At 36.2% G+C, this 16,462-nt stretch overlaps 1 protein-coding gene across 1 annotated transcript in view; it reads left to right on the top strand.

The window, feature by feature from the left end:
• The window catches only part of EYS (eyes shut homolog), a 1,391,558-nt gene that overhangs the window by 60,745 nt on the left and 1,314,351 nt on the right, over positions 1-16,462 (top strand). Inside the window, 2 exon segments of the mRNA XM_054722350.1 lie at positions 8,838-9,031; positions 10,051-10,178. Of these exon segments, the coding sequence (XP_054578325.1) occupies positions 8,838-9,031; positions 10,051-10,178 (322 nt within the window).

Here is a 16,462-nt window from a genome sequence, read left to right as displayed (position 1 = left end):
GTCTGCTTAAATATCTTAGTTTAAATCATTTGAGTGTTATTTGTATATGGTTATGTGGGTATGCAATACTTTTATTTCTTTTTTGATTTAAAAATATGTGCTTGTGTTGTGTAGGTCTCAACCTATCAATAACCAATGTTGTGGTTGGACTGGCCCTTGATGTTACTATGATTAAAAGATGCCCTCTAGTGATAACCATAAGGAATCTTTGTAAAAGCAAAGATTTATGACTTCCAATATCCTGAAATCACATAGCACACCTGGGCCAGGCCTCAGGTAGCAAGAGAGAGCAGCATGCATGATGCATGGAGTGCAGGCCTATGGGATTTTGCTTCTATTGGAGTTGGGAGTAGATTCTTGGGCTCACTCTTTACTGGTGAATTTAAAACAATAGAACAGGAATTTAAAGCCTGTGGAAATGAAAAACAAGTGGCCAAAATGGTTTCTTATCAAAATCATACAAGTTCTCAAAAACAAAAGAGCCTCAGTGAGAGGGAGAGGTGGCCTGCTTCTTTAACTACTTGTGTGGTTGGCAATGTGTGTATGCAGAAGTGGCTGCCTCATGATCAAAGCTTAAGTTAGGCACTGGCATTACAGAAAAGAAAAACTAAACTATCTGGGCTTATACTACATTACTTATACCTGGAAAATTGTTATTTCATCATGACCACCTTCTTAAAAATGGCCTCTTATTGACTTATGTCATACATTCCCTCACTATAAAAAATGGTACTGTACTGATAAGAGCAGTATCACCATTATTTTAAAGCATTCTACTCCAGGACTACAACCCTTCTCTACATTTCTCATTACTTCTAGGATTACAAATGATATTAATTCCTTACTTTTTACAGAACCAAATACTTTGAGCCTATCAGATTTTTACTGTTTCTTAACTCCTTATGACATCATTTCCATCTTATGCAATCAAAGTATATGTTCCATCATTATACTACTTTCCCATGCCCTCAATTTTCTTATCACTGCCTCTCTCCATTATATTCCCTTTCTGTAAAATTCCAGCCCTTTTATATGTGTCTCTACATATTCCACACCTGTGCATAAACACCTGAATTTTTTTTTTTTTGCTTCCTGGTCTCATATTAAATGCAATTAACTAATTTTAAAAATCATAGAAATTGACCTGAAATCTTAGTAACTTCTTAAAATTTTTACATTATTTTTTCAATATTCTTTTTTTTATTATTGATTTTTTTACAGAGAGGAAGAGAGAGGGATAGAAAGCCAGAAACATCGATGAGAAAGAAACATCAATCAGCTGCCTCTTGCACACCCCCTACTGGGGATGTGCCCGCAACCAAGGCACATGCCCCTTACCGGAATCGAACCTGGGACCCTTCAGTCCGCAGGCCGACGCTCTATCCACTGAGCCAAACCAGTTTTGGCTATTTTTTCAATATTCTTGACAACAATTTCATACCTATCTTTTCTAAAACCTCCACCCCTTTCATCAGACTCCAATTGAGTTTTTTCTTTCCCATTTCAATACTAATGCAGCAAGAGAACTACCTGCATACCACTGACCTATACCCATATAGCTCAGTCTTCTCTCCTGTTGTATTGATTCCTCCTAGCTGCAGCTAATCCTTCTACCTGTGGACAGGATCACATGCTTTTCTCTCACCTATGCAACATTATTCTAGAAACTATCTTTTTTCTTGCCTAGATTATCACTTTTCCCTCCTTGATCAATTCATCCCACTTATTCACAAACATACTCTGACAACCTCTAGAAACCTCTTTAGTTGTTACTTCACATTGTTGATCTTTATAAAGTAAAACTTAAAAGAGATATTTAGATCAGTGCTTCACAAACTACAATTTTATAGAAATCATTAGGAATCTTGTTAAAATTGTTCTCCTGCAGTAAGTCTGGAGTGGGGTTTGAAATTCTGCATGTCTAATGAGATGTCAGTGAAACCTTGATGCTTGTGGTTCAGGGACTACACTTTGAACAGCCACACATTTTTCTCATTCCCTCTTGGCCCCATGCAAATAAATGTTTATTCCCACCACTCTTTAGAAACATCACTAGCAATGGCTATTTAAATCTCCCTTGCTAAACCTAATTGCTAATTAATTCAGTGTAACTCAATGTTTTTCTTACACAACAGTCATCAAATGCCTGGTATATTTGCATTATAGATTTTTTCCAAGTAATGACTCAAGAATCCAGTCTGCTGGAATATTTCACATAAACTAAGTAGAACCTATGATTTCCAGGCATCCAGTGCAAGAGTGAGAGATGGAAGAATGGGTATTAGCACTAAGAGGCTTTGGCCTGACTGGACACCCAGAATTTCTACTAAGACACCATTAGCTAGAACATGTAGGACATATAAAGGAAGCTCAGGTAGACTTTGAAAAAGGAGGTGAGCTTGACTGTCTCTGCTGCAGTTTCCCAAATCCAATCTGTTTGTCACTAGAGAAGTAACAGCTAGCTATCTGGTTGTTGCCTCCTTCTTCTCTATTTGATGTATCATTTCTGGTCATTTTGATTCTGTGCCCCTGTCCCATGCTACTTTGCACCAAGTTTCCTTTTAATTTCTCAGAGTAAAAGTCCATGAGAACTTAGATTTTTTTTCAAGGGCATCATAAGTAAAAATAATAATAATAAAATAATAATAATAATAATGGAGAAGAAAATAATGGTTGCTAGTGTATAAAAATGTTAGGGGAGAAGAGATGAATAAAAATATAATGGGATAAGGAAATCTTTATGATGATGAAATAGTTCTCTATTTTAATAGAGGTGGTGCTTACCTGAATCTAAACATATGATAAAATGGCAAAGAACTATATCCACATATTTACTAATGTTGATTTCCTAGTTTTGATATTATATTATGGTTTTATAAGGTGTAACTGTACCTAGAATCTCATAATACTATCTTTGCAACTTTATGTGAGTTATTTCTAAATAAATGCTAAAAAAATGCACATTTTACTATTTTGTTCTATGGAATACTTTGGAAAATGCCATGAAAATATCCACAAAGGTATATTTCTATATATTTCTACATTGGGAGAATGTTTGTTTATTTATAGAAGCCAAAGCAATATATTATTTATTTGTGTCTTTTTTATTTTCTACATATGATGCAGGACCACATACTGGTTTATCCTAGAGTACTTATGCTAACAATAAAATTACATTTTAGTCTTCTACCGTTTTTACAGAACTAATATTGTGGCCTTTGATGAAATGAAAAGAGTATGGAGTTATAATAGGATTATGTGGGATGCACAAATTTTTATTATTAACCTGGCATTAATTAACCAGTTGTGTGATATGTTTCAAGTCACTTAACCTCTAGTAAAACTAGCTTCTTACTTTAAAGAACATACAAATATAAAACTGGATAATAATTGCCTTTTATAGTTTCAAGGTTTGCCTTAAGGGTTTTATAAAAAAGTGTAGATGTAAGTGCTATAGAAATGTCAAGCATTACATACAAATAAAATAGGATTATTCAAACAATTTCTTACTATCATTTTCCCTTAATATAATTGAATGTCATTCTCTATATTTAATGATCTAATAAGATATTATGCTAGTACATCACAACATTGAGAAACATCCATTCTTCTTTGTGTGATCAAAATAGTTATTCATGTACTAATACCCTAAAATTAGAGATTGAATTATTTTAATACAATAATGCCAATGATGCAGTCACTCAACATTTTATGCTGCCTTTGTGTCTTTATGGTTTAGAATTTAGCACACAATTCAAACTTCAATTAACAGCATATCTTTTAAGTGGGGCTTGTTTTGGCTTGTATGCTATTGCTAATTAATTGAATTCTTTGTTGCTAAATTTTCTTGATGCTTCTATTCACATAACAATGAATGAGTTTTACATAACCTGTGTTCCCGCCCCCCCCCCCAATAAACATGTATACTTGTGAGCTTAGGGTTAAATAGTGAATTGGTTGATAAGTTTATGAACTTGGATACAAAGTCTTTAAAACAAACTTCTGTAGATAATTTCTGGAGGACAAGCTGTCATTTTTAGCAGGAAGTCAGATATTTCCCCATTCAGTTCTCCTCAGCACACACAGATAAATTGTCTAAATCCCTACTTAGGCTACCGATAACTCAAAGAGCACATTTTCCTTTTGAAACTCAGGAGTTAACAGACATGACAAGAGTAGTCAGGTCACTACTTCAGGTGTATTTTAGAGTCACTTTGATGTGCCTAATGAGAACATGTTGAACACAATCTGACTAATGCCTCTCAACCTTTCAATGAAACATGTTGATCCACCTTTTATAAAAACTGCAGTAAAACTCCAGACTCGGGCCCAATATCACTACTTTATTCTATTCACAGGATTAAGATGGGGACTAGCCAGAGGCAAGTGACTTTGCCAGGGCACAGCGTTGAGGAGGCACTCACCGTCACATTGCATCAAGTGCCAAACATCCACTTACTCAACTCCAGTGATAGACAGTATATAACCAAATAGCCATGGCTGTGAAACAAGTCACAATAGATCCAAATAAATTAAAAGTGCACAATATATGCTCTCCATTCCTAATGGAATTAAATTAGATATTAAAAGAACATTTTTGAGAAACCTTCATATATTTGGAAACTAAACCAATTTCTAAAATAATCTGAGTTAAAGAAGAGATGGCAACTGAATACATATACACACAACATATAAAAATTTATGACATGTAGCTAAATCAATGCTTAGAAGGATGTGTAATTTGTAGTTCTAAATTCCTACATTAAAAAAAGAAAAAGTTCTCAAATCAATATCCTATGTTTTTATCTTAAATGACTAGAAAAAGAAGAGCAAACTGGGCCCCCAGGAAAGGAAATGGTAAGATTAGAGCAAAAATCATTAAAACTGAGGAGAAAATTTGATGAAACAAGGTCTTGTATTTGAGAAAAACAAAATTTACATATCTTTAGTTAGACTAACCAAGAAAAAAACAAAAGAAGACACAAATTAACAAAGCCATGATTTAAAGTGAGAATATCATTAATGACCATTCATAAATGAAAAGGATATTATGGAAAAAAATATAAAAAACATATGCCAACAAATTAGACCATTTAAGTGAACTAGACAAATTCTTGGAAAGGTGCAAGGTACTAAACTGTCTCAAGAAGAAATAGAAAATCTACACAGACCTACCAAATATTTAAAGGATTAGTATAAATCTCATAAAAATATAGAAGATGACACATTTTATGAAGCCACTATATTTTTATACCAAAACCAACAAAGGCACAAGATAAGAAAACTAAAACACAATATCACTTATGAATAAACATTTTAAAACTTCAAGATATGAGCCCACCAAACTAAATAATGTGTAAAACATTTTGTACTCTGACAAAGTGGGATTTTTTTTGCAAGAATGCAAGATTGCTTTAACATCTGAAAATTAATTAATATAATAGACCATATTATTAGCATGAAGGACAAAACCAAATGATCTTACTAGATGCAGAAAACACATTTGATAAAATCCAGCACACATTCTATATAATCAAAAGCTAATGTGCTAATTAGACCAAACAGTAGGACGACCATCTGGACATCCTTCCAGATCTTCCCCATGAAGCCGGGGCTGAACCCTAGGCAGCTGCGAGGGCCTGCTGAGGCTGTGAGGGGCTGTGAGGGCCAAGCCCCTTACACAAATTTTGTGCATTGGGCTGCTAGTTTAGTATAAAGCTCTATAGAGATTATAAAGAGAACAAAACTTGCAACCTGATCAAAAGCATCTCTGGCAATTGTCCTGTTAACATCACACAAGTGAATTCAGGCTGGAAGATTTGCCCCTAAGAATGAGAACAAGATCATGATAGCCACTTTCACTATGTCTAGTCAACATTATTCAGAATGTTCCAGACTGTTTGCTAGTGGGGAACAAAAGGTATAAGAAAATACTGACTGAAGAAGGGGAAGTAAAACCATCTTTATTAACAAGTGCCATAATCTCATATGTAGAAAATCCTAAGGAATCAAAAAAAAAAAAAAAAAGAACTTTGGAGTAATAATTGAGTTTATAAAACCTGCATGATACAAGATAATATAAAGAAGGTAATTGTATTTCTATATCTGAGCAACAAAATTTCAAAAGTAAAGTTAAAATAATTTCCCTTACAATAGTATCAAATCAACAAAATGCTTAGGTATCAGTTTAATTCATTAAATGCAAAAGTTTAACTGACAACTACAAAAGATTAGTGAGAGACATGAAAAAAAAAATCTAAACAAATGGGGAGATATTGCATATTCATTGATTAGAACTCCATACTATTAATATGGTAATTCTTCCTAATTTTATTTATTGATTCATTGAAATCCCTATCAATATTCCTGCTGGCTTTTGTATAGAAATTCACAAATGCATACAAGACTTTGCATGGAACTGCAAAGAAAAAAGGAAAACAGTTAGATGGCTTCCCAACCTCAAATGAAATAACAAATTCCATTTATCCAGATAGTGTATTATTGCATATGGATAAGTATATAGGTATAGAGGATAGGTTGGTCAGTTGATTTTCACAATAGTGAAAGAGTAAATTAAATGGATGGAAAAGTATTTTCAAAACATTTTGTTGGGACAATTGTATATCAACATGTAAAGAAATTTATATATATAATTTCAAACATTCACATATATGTGCATAGGAAATAACATATCCTTATCTCATACTATACCAAATTAACTCAAACACATCAGATATATAAATATAAGAGCTTAAATTATAAAATTTCTAATAAAATATAAAAGAAAATCTTTATGACCATTGTTCGTCAAAGCTTTTTTTGATATACACCAAAAGCATGATAAAGCTATGTGAAAGAAATGTTACAAATTGAACTTAATAAAATTAAGTTCATTGGTAATTTGGAATTAAATGAAAACTTTCTATCCAAAAGTCACCAACTTAGAAAATGACTAGAAAAGGCAAGGCAAAGTAAGACAAGGGGAAAATATTTTCAGGACACATATATCATATGGAATTATATTCAGAATATACAAAGAATACTCACTACTCAATAGTAAATAAATAAAGAACACAATTTAAAATAGTCTAACATTTGAACAGACATTTTGTTAAAGAGGATGTACAAATGTATCATGAACATATGAGACGATACTCGGAATTGTTAGTCTTATGGAAATGCATATTGAAACCACAAGGAAGTACTATTTCACACCCACTAGAATTATTATAAAAAAGAAGATAGACAATATCAAATGTTAGCAAAAATGTAGAGAAATAGGATATTGTATGCATTGCTGGTGTGAATTTAAAATGGCACAGTCACTTTGCAAAATAATCTGGTAATTTCTTAAAATGTAATATAAAAATGTACCATACACCTCAGCAATTCTAGCACTAGGCATCTGTCCAAGATATATAAAATATATATCCACACACATATTTGTGTGTGAATTCATTACTTATAAAAGTTAGTTGATAAAAAGTAAATCTTAAAGTTCTCATCACAAGAAAAACATTGTTATTATGCATGATAATGAATGTTAACTGAACTTATTCTCATTTCTTAATATTTACATCATTAAGTTGTACACCTGAAACTCATATAATATTAAATGTCAGTTATCCTATATAATAAAGAGGTAATATGCAAATTGACCATCACTCCAACACACAAGATGGCCACCCCCATGTGGACACAAGATGGACGCCCCCATGTGGACACAAGATGGCCACCACAAGATGGCCAGCAGGGGAGGGCAGTTGGGAGGGACCAGGCCTGCAAGGGATGGCAGTTGGGGGCAATCCAGCCTGTAGGGGAGGGTAGTTAGGGGTGACCGGGCCAGCAGGGGAGGGCAGTTGTGGGGGACCAGGCCTGCAGGAGAAGATAGTTGGGGACAACCAGGCCTGCAGGGGAGGACAGTTGGGGGGGGGGGGACCCAGGCCTGCAGGGGAGGGCAGTTGGGGGGGGACCAGAACTGCAGGGGAGGGCAGTTAGGGCCAATCGGGCCGGCAGGGGAGCAGTTAGGCATTGATCAGGCTGGCAGAGGAGTGGTTAGGGGGTGATCAGGCTGGCAGGCAGAAGCAGTTAGGAGCAATCAGGCAGGCAGGCAGGTGAGCAGTTGGCAGCCAGCAGTCTTGGATTGTGAAAGGGATGTCTGACTGCCCATTTAGGCCCCATCCCACCGGATAGGGCCTAAACGGGCAGTCAGACATCCCTCAAGGAGTCCCAGATTGGAGAGGGTGCAGGCTGGGCTGAGGGACACACACAACCCCCCCCACCCCAACCCCGTGCATGAATTTTGTGCACTGGACCTCTAGTATCTCAATAACAAGTACAAATTGTAATCAAGCCAAAGTTTCATTAACTGATGAATGGGTAAGCAAAATGTTGAATACAATGTGAATTCTCTTTGGCAGTAAAACCAACAAAGTACTGATACATGATACAACCTAAAAACTCCTCAAATTTTTTATGATAAGCAAAAGAAGGCAATCACAAAAGACAACATATTGTACCATTCTGATCATGTAATGCCCAGAAAAAGCAAATCTATAGAGATAGTATGATTAATGGTGTCTAGGACTGGAGTTGGGAACTAAGAGCTCATCTTTGGGTCATGAAAATGTGCTAAAACTGGATAGTGCTGATGGTTGCAGAGTACAATTATTTGCAAAAGTTATTGAATTATTTATTTGAAATTGATTAATACTATGATATATAAATTATACTACTAAATTCTTTGTAAAGTTTCCATGAATTCTAGAAACTTTTTCTATAATAAGTTATACTATATATCTATGTTCATATTTTATTTTTGTGTGTGATCTTTTAAGGTCCATTCTGTGAAGAGTCAGTGGGACATTGGGTTTCTTGGTTTTGTTGGAAAAGAGGAATTTGCCAAAATGAAAGCTCTGCTTACATTTGTGAATGTGCAGAAGGATTTCTCAATCAAGACTGTGAAATTGATGACAAGAAGTGTTCATTAATACCATGTCAGAATGGTAATGTCTGCAATGATATTTCAAATGTAAGTGTTAATCTTACATACAAGAGAGTGGTTTTAAAACATTTTTACAGTTATCAAACAATTTCAAAAGTACAAATATTCATAGTTTTCATTTTAAAATTTTAAGCTCAAGATACCTACGTTACTTATTTAAATTTTCCTATTTTAAGTGGAAACCCCAATTCCAAAAGCACTATTTAGTTTCATTTTTGCTCTTGCATCAAAATTCTCCCTTGTAAACAATGGAATTTTGTAAACTTTTTATTTTAATTTATTGTTTTTTAAATTATTTGCTCATTTGATATTTTTAAATTATAACTTTTAATTTTAACATCTAAATAAATAATACTAAAATAATAGTTCTCACAAATCACTCTTATTTTAGTAATATTTGTTTTTGAATTCATATTTAAATATTAAAGGTTTCTTTACTCACATGTGTGGTGGTTATGCGGGCTGTCAACTGGGACCTAAGCTGGAGCCATCAGCCAGAACCTTATCTAACTGCCCTGCATGGCTTGGGCATAGGTTCTAAAATAATTAGACTGACACTGGATAGCTTTTAAATTTGTCTTTGAACACCCCAGACGCAGTGGTCGGCAAACTCATTAGTCAACAGAGCTAAATATCAACAGTACAACAATTGAAATGTGTTTTGAGAGCCAAATTTTTTAAACTTAAACTTCTAATGCCACTTCTTCAAAATAGACCTGCCCAGGCCGTGGTATTTTGTGGAAGAGCCACACTCAAGGGGCCAAAGAGTGGTTTGCCGACCACTGCCCCAGAGCATCACTTTTTGTATTGTCAGAAATTTCTTACAGTTAAGTGGGAGAAATAAAGTCCCCAACTCTCAATTAGAGGAGTGTTGAATTCACATAGGAAGTATGTGAATTGTTTTGACATTTTGGAAAGTAAAATCCTCCACATTATTGTAAAGACAACTACTACATGCTTATGAGAATAATGTCCACGTTTTAATCATTTCATCATCTTTGAAGTACCTCAAAACTTTAATAAAAATACTTTTTAATGTTTTCAAGGGTACCATATGCATCTGTGCACCAATATTGACAGGCAAGCTTTGTAAGAGACTTCAAATACCATGTGACTCATTTCCATGCAAGAGTAATGCGACATATATAAACTATGAGAAAGATTATCATTGCAGGTATAATTCATTTGTTATTTGATTAAATAAAAAATATATGAATTTTAAATGTTCTGTTTTAAACTTTAATTTCATTTAATGACATATAGTAATTGATTTAAAGTTAAAGTAGCAACTTTTTAATGTGATTTTATGAGTTGTTTAATTATTGTGGTATTGATTTTGAATAAATATTTAAGAAATTCTCAGATATAATTTGGCATACAATTGTAAAACATATATTTTGTTTCATAATGATGATTTTTAGGATAAAAATAATATTTGAAGGTCTAGAAAAAGAGATAAATGTAAGTACCCACAGTATTACTTATGTTATATACATACCATATTAATAATATATTTTGAAAATATAGAGTAACCATCTCTTCCTTCAATTCACAGTCCTCAGCTGACAAATTTTAGTTAAGGTCTTTAGGCAAACTCTTTAGGAAACAGTACTTTCTTTAAATAAGAATTGCTAAAAAAAGTGCCCATTTGTAAATGACAAAAGTGACCTAGTTATCTGGGCCTATAATTTTAGTCCATCATAAATAGCTTTATAGATACTTCCTCACACCATTAAGAAGTATAATTTGTACTCTCCACTCTTGCTTGAGTTTTATGTGACTGCTTAAAGTAAGTTCTGTTAGGCATTACTGAAAGGCAATAAATAGGCTCAAGTTTTAGAATATTCATAAAAGCAGAAAATTAAAATATCTGGTACAGGAAAGACTTAAAACAAACTGGAAAAAAGTAACTTAAAACATGTATATGCATCACAGTTGTACAATGGATAGTATTTTCATCAATTTTAAAGGAATCTAAACATAAGGTTTAAAAACATTACATTTTTAAAATGTAACATTTTCAAATGAGAATGAAACTTGATCATTATGCCAAGATATTCAAAGTTCTAACCCATCTAGTCAAATTTGTGTATACATTCAATCTTAAGTCAATTTACCAGTAAACCAATTATTATCCTTAGAAAAATAGTGACTTTTGATTTATAACTTCTAGTTCTTATAGTACTTGTATATATATTATTTTACTTTGAAAAGGTGTCAACTTTTTAAAATATGTCAGAATTATATAAATATGAGTAAATATGCATTTATAATATTTGTTTTCTTTTTTATTAAATATGATGCTTTTATTGGCCCTTATTAATAGCAATATTCTGGCTGTTTAGAGGCTTTTCTTATTTCTTTATGTTTTTAGAATGATTTTCTTTTAGATTTCTTCATCTAGGGGAAAACTAGACAACCAAAAACAAGATATTGGATAATGAAATATATAAAGACTAGAGGCCCGGTGCATGAAATTTGTGCATGAGTAGGGTTCCTAGGGCCTGGCCGGTGAACAGGGCCATTCTGTGGGGCAACTGGTAGGTCAATCAGGGGGCCCTGCTGGCACCCTCCTTGGCCACCCTGGTGCTGTCCGCTGGGAGGCCCTGCCCCCCGCCACTGAAAACAGTTACCTTCCTCTGTGCGGCGACCGGTGGAGCGATTGGAGGGCCCCTGCTGGCACTTGCCTCGGCTGGTCTGATGCTGCTGGGCTGGGGGCAGCTCCTGCATTCCACCAGTCATTCCGATGTTTAGTCGATTTGTATATTAGGCTTTTATTGTATAGGACTAGAAGCCCGGTGAACAAAATTCGTGCATGGTGGTGGAGGTCCCCTCAGCCCAGCCTGCACTCTCTCCAATCTGGGACCCCTCGGGGGATGTCCGACTGGGCCTAAACCGGCAGTCGGACATCCCTCTCACAATCCTGGACCGCTGGCATCTAATCGCTCACCTGCCTGCCTGCCTGGTCACCCCTAACTGCCTCCCTGATGGCCTGATTGCCCCCCATGCTGGCCTGGTTGTCCCTAACTGCCCCTCCGCTGCTGGCCAGCTCATCCCCTACTGCTCTCTCCCTGCTGGACTGGTCGCTCCTAACTTCTCCCTTCCCCACCCCCCCGCTGGCCTGGTCACCCCTTACTGTTCCCCCTGCCAGCGTGGTCACCCCAATCGCCCCCCTCTGCCAACCTGTTTGCCCCTAACTGCCCCCCAGCCAGCCTGGTCGCCCCACACAGCCAGCTGTTCACTTGTTTGGTAGTCCCTCACTAACCCCCCTGCTGGTCTGGTCTCCCCACACAGCCTGCTTGTTCAGTCCTTTGGTTGTCCCTCACTAACCCCCCTGCTGGCCTGGTCATAGGCAGCCATCTTGTGAGGGTGTGAAGGTGTGAGGATGTGAGGGTTAATTTGCACATTACCGCTTTATTATATAGGATTATGTCTAAAATCAGAAATTTTGTGATACACAGGTTTTGCTTCTAAATCTTTTATTTTCTCCACACAAATTCTAACATATTTCATGGTAAAATAATGTTCTATTTTTCTAAAGTCAGTTTCCGCATTTCATTAGTATGTGTGATGTCTCACTATATTAGCCATGGGTAGAGTTAAGGTTTTCAATTTCTATCACAAGTAATCCTAATTAAGCATGCATTATGACTTTGAAAGAGAACAGTGTACAACAGAATTCACATAGGTCAACATATTTCTTTTCAACATAGAATAAGTTGCATTTTCACGTTTATTTTGAAAAATGCTTTTAAAAATAGGAGTCACACATTTAAGTGAAGAATTTGTTAATTAATGAAAGGTGTCTACTTGGTCACTCAATAATTTTCAACTAACAGGACACCTTGATTTCTTTGAGTTACTTATCTCAAAAGCTGAGCGGCTATATTTTTCTTTCCTTGAAATTCAAAGTCCTATTTATAAGGGTAACTTTCCCTTTTGAATAAATTATTCTAAAATTTAGCAAACCAAGATGTTGTTCAATTTTAAATATAGTTTTATAATTTCATATTTTTATTGTGAACTATATACTATTGAAAATATCTAGGATGTTGATAAATTTCCTCATCAAGACTATTTTTTACTATTCATATAATTTTATATTTTTCTGGGACTATTGTAGGTGACAGAAATCATCCTCAGATCTAGTCCCCTAAATGCCTCATTTTGAGAACATATGCTCACATTAGTACAGCTTTTCTCTCATTATTCCTGAACCTATTGTATTTCTTTTAAGTAATCCTATATAATAAAAGCCTAATATGCGAATCGACTGAACGGCAGAACGACTAGTCACTATAATGCATACTAACCACCAGGTGGCAGATGCTAAACACAGGTGCTGCCCCCAGGGTCAGTGTGCTCCCACAGGGGGAGCGCTACTCAGCCAGAAGCCAGGCTCATGGCTGGTGAGCACAGCGGTGGTGGCGGGAGCCTCTTCCCCTCCCCCACGGCAGTACTAAGGAGCAGCAAGCAGGTGGGCAGTAAGGAGAGAGGGGTCCCCGACTGGGGGAGGGCGCAGGCCGGGCTGAGGGACACCCCATGCCCCAGTGCATGAATTTCATGCAGCGGACCTCTAGTAAATAATTAAACATTATGATAGAAGTTAGTACAGACCTACATACATAAAGGTTGAATTAATATCATGCAATCTCTAAGTGTTCAAGGGCATAGCTGATCAAATGAATTTTAGTCCCATAATTCTCTGTACAATTTCTAACATTTCTTAATATCCAGTACTCTTCTACTGTGCCTTCAGGATCATTATGTCAGCAGCCAATTCTCTAATACCACAATTTCTTTTGTATGCCTTCCTTTCTATCCATAACCTGTGTACACCTGCTGAGAAAGTGTAGATAGATTCTTTGCCCTTGTTACCATATCCCAACCATTTTTCTTCCTCCTCCTATTCTTGAAGGACAAGCCTATTCATTTTTAGCAAATGACATCAGCTACTCACTCTCTCTCTCTAATTCCGTTTCTTCCTTCCAATGCTCCTTTTCAAAGCATCTCCTCTTCTCTCAATTCCTGTCTCCCCCCTTCCTTAAAGGTTTTAGCATATGTTCTTTTCTCTACCATTATTGTCATCTTCCTAATGATTTTTATATCCACCTTGGAAATGCACCCATCTTGGTTGTGTAAATTCTTTGACAATTACTTTACAACTAGAGGCCCGAAGCATGCAGATTTGTGCAAGAATGGTCTTTCCTTTCCTTGGCTGCCTGCACCACCTTCGCTCTGGCTGGAGCCGCCTTTTTGCTCCGCTCCAGAGCCGCCTTTCCACCTTCCCACATTGCTCAGAGGCCCTGAGCGGATGGGGCAGTGCAGAACACCTGCATCATTGCCATAGCAACAATTCAAGCATCCCGCCCCACACCCCAGCCACTTGGCGTGTGCATATGCAAATTAACCTGCCATCTTTATTGGGTTAATTTGCACACTCACTACTGATTGGCTGGTGGGCGATGCAAAAGTACGGTCAATTTGCATTTTACTCTTTTATTAGTGTAGATTAGATTTTCCTCCTCCCCCTGTTCTTCGTCCATTTCTCATGGTGATATAATTTATCATGACCTATAATTGCACACCCCCAACCTCTTGTTTTATATATTATCACTCTCCAATACTGCATGCATTTCAAGCTCACTCACTCATATACTCTATCCACAAAATTATCTACATTAATAAAAGAGAAATATGCAAATTGACCGTACTTCCACAACACCACCAGCCAATCAGGAGTGACTATGCAAATTAACCCAACAAATATGGCAGGTTAATTTGCATATGCAGGCACGGAGCGAAGACTGAAGGCTCTGACCTGAGCGAAGACTGAAGATGACTGAAGACTGAAGAGGTTTGGCTTCTCCACTGCGGCCAGAGCAAAGGCCTGGGTCCTGGGTGCCAGAGGAAAACCAGTGCTGGCAGCCAGGGGAAGGATGGCCTACTGCACAAATCTTCATGCAACAGGCCTCTTGTGTAATATGTTTCTATAAACAATAGTACCTCTAATTATTTGACTGCACTTGCTCTCTTCTGTCCCTTAACCTTGGCAGGTCCTTATTTTCCTTTTTACAAAGCATACCTGTATATTCACTCTCAAACTCCTTATCTCTCTTTCTATGTCACATTTACCTGAAAACACCAAACATGCTTATTATTGCATCCCACCAGGTAAGCCTGAGTCTATTTCCATGCATATCTGATGTGGCATCTCAAACTTAAAATATTCCAAAGTAATGGTTGACATGCACCTGCTTTTCTGTCAGTGTTCTTTAGACTTATCTTTGATTTTTTTGTATCTCTCTGCCAATCTACTTCTTGTCCATCAGCAATCCTTCAATCTCTCCCATAAGTATATATCATGATTGTAAACACTTTCATAATTATGAAGTTAACACTCTTTTCAAGCCAACAAAAATCTTCATTGGAACAGTTTAGTAGTCCTCCATTTGATCTCCTTGCTTTGACTCGTCATGCAAGTATATGTAGAATAGTGAATGAAATTCAGATCATTGAGAAAGCTAATATTTGGATAGTGAGTTAAGTGACATGGTGGACCATGCAGCTTTCTAGGGGAACAATGTCTATGGCAGAGGGAGCACCAAATGCAAAATCCCTGTCCTATTGGGGCCATACTAATGAGACTGGTCTGAAGAAAGCAAGGGGAGGGAGTGAGAACGGAGAAGAAACCAAAGATCAGGGCAGTTGCAGATCACACATACCATTTTAATGTCTTTGATCTTCACTTTAAGTAAAATAGGAAGTATTGCAGGGTTTCTGGCAAATGAGTGATATTATCCTATATTTTAAAATGGTGCTTTGGCTGTTGTGTTGAAAACTGTAGAGATGCACAGTCAATGTAAAGAGACCAGTTAGAAACTAATGTAGTAGTCTAGACAGGAGAAGATAGAGATGAAACAAGATGGGAGAAAAGACCTGGTAAAAAGTGGTTGAATTATGGATATATTTTTAAGATGTAATCAATAGAATGACCCAGTATAAGGGGATTTTTATAAGGATATATTATGTGGGATAAATGGGGAAAAAAGGTATAAACATATATACTATAGTTTTGGCCAGAGCAACTAGAAGACAGATTTGTCATCTTCTTATATAGTAAGAGCTACAGATAAAGCAAATTTAAGATGGTTTGGCCCTTATCTCTTTCCCACACAAAAGAGTGTATATGTTTTTAAATCATGCTAATTCCCCCTCTACTATCATTCAATGGGGTTGCTCTTACAACATTTAAATTCATTTAAAATTCTTATAAGTCTAGCCATATTTTGCTCCTCCATATCTTCTCACTGTAATTTCCTACTGTGCTCTCTTTGATTATTCAATTTCTGCCAGAAACCATAATAATTTGATATGCATTTCTCTCAGGCTTTTGTTCAGATAAATATCTAAAAAAGACTTTCCTGTCAATCTTGACAAACATTTCTAAAATCTTTC

This window comes from Eptesicus fuscus, chromosome 10 (genome assembly GCF_027574615.1).
Source record: "Eptesicus fuscus isolate TK198812 chromosome 10, DD_ASM_mEF_20220401, whole genome shotgun sequence".
Taxonomy (NCBI): domain Eukaryota; kingdom Metazoa; phylum Chordata; class Mammalia; order Chiroptera; family Vespertilionidae; genus Eptesicus; species Eptesicus fuscus.
The sequence above is the reverse complement of the archived record's forward strand: the minus strand, read 5'-3'. Positions and strand labels throughout refer to the sequence as shown.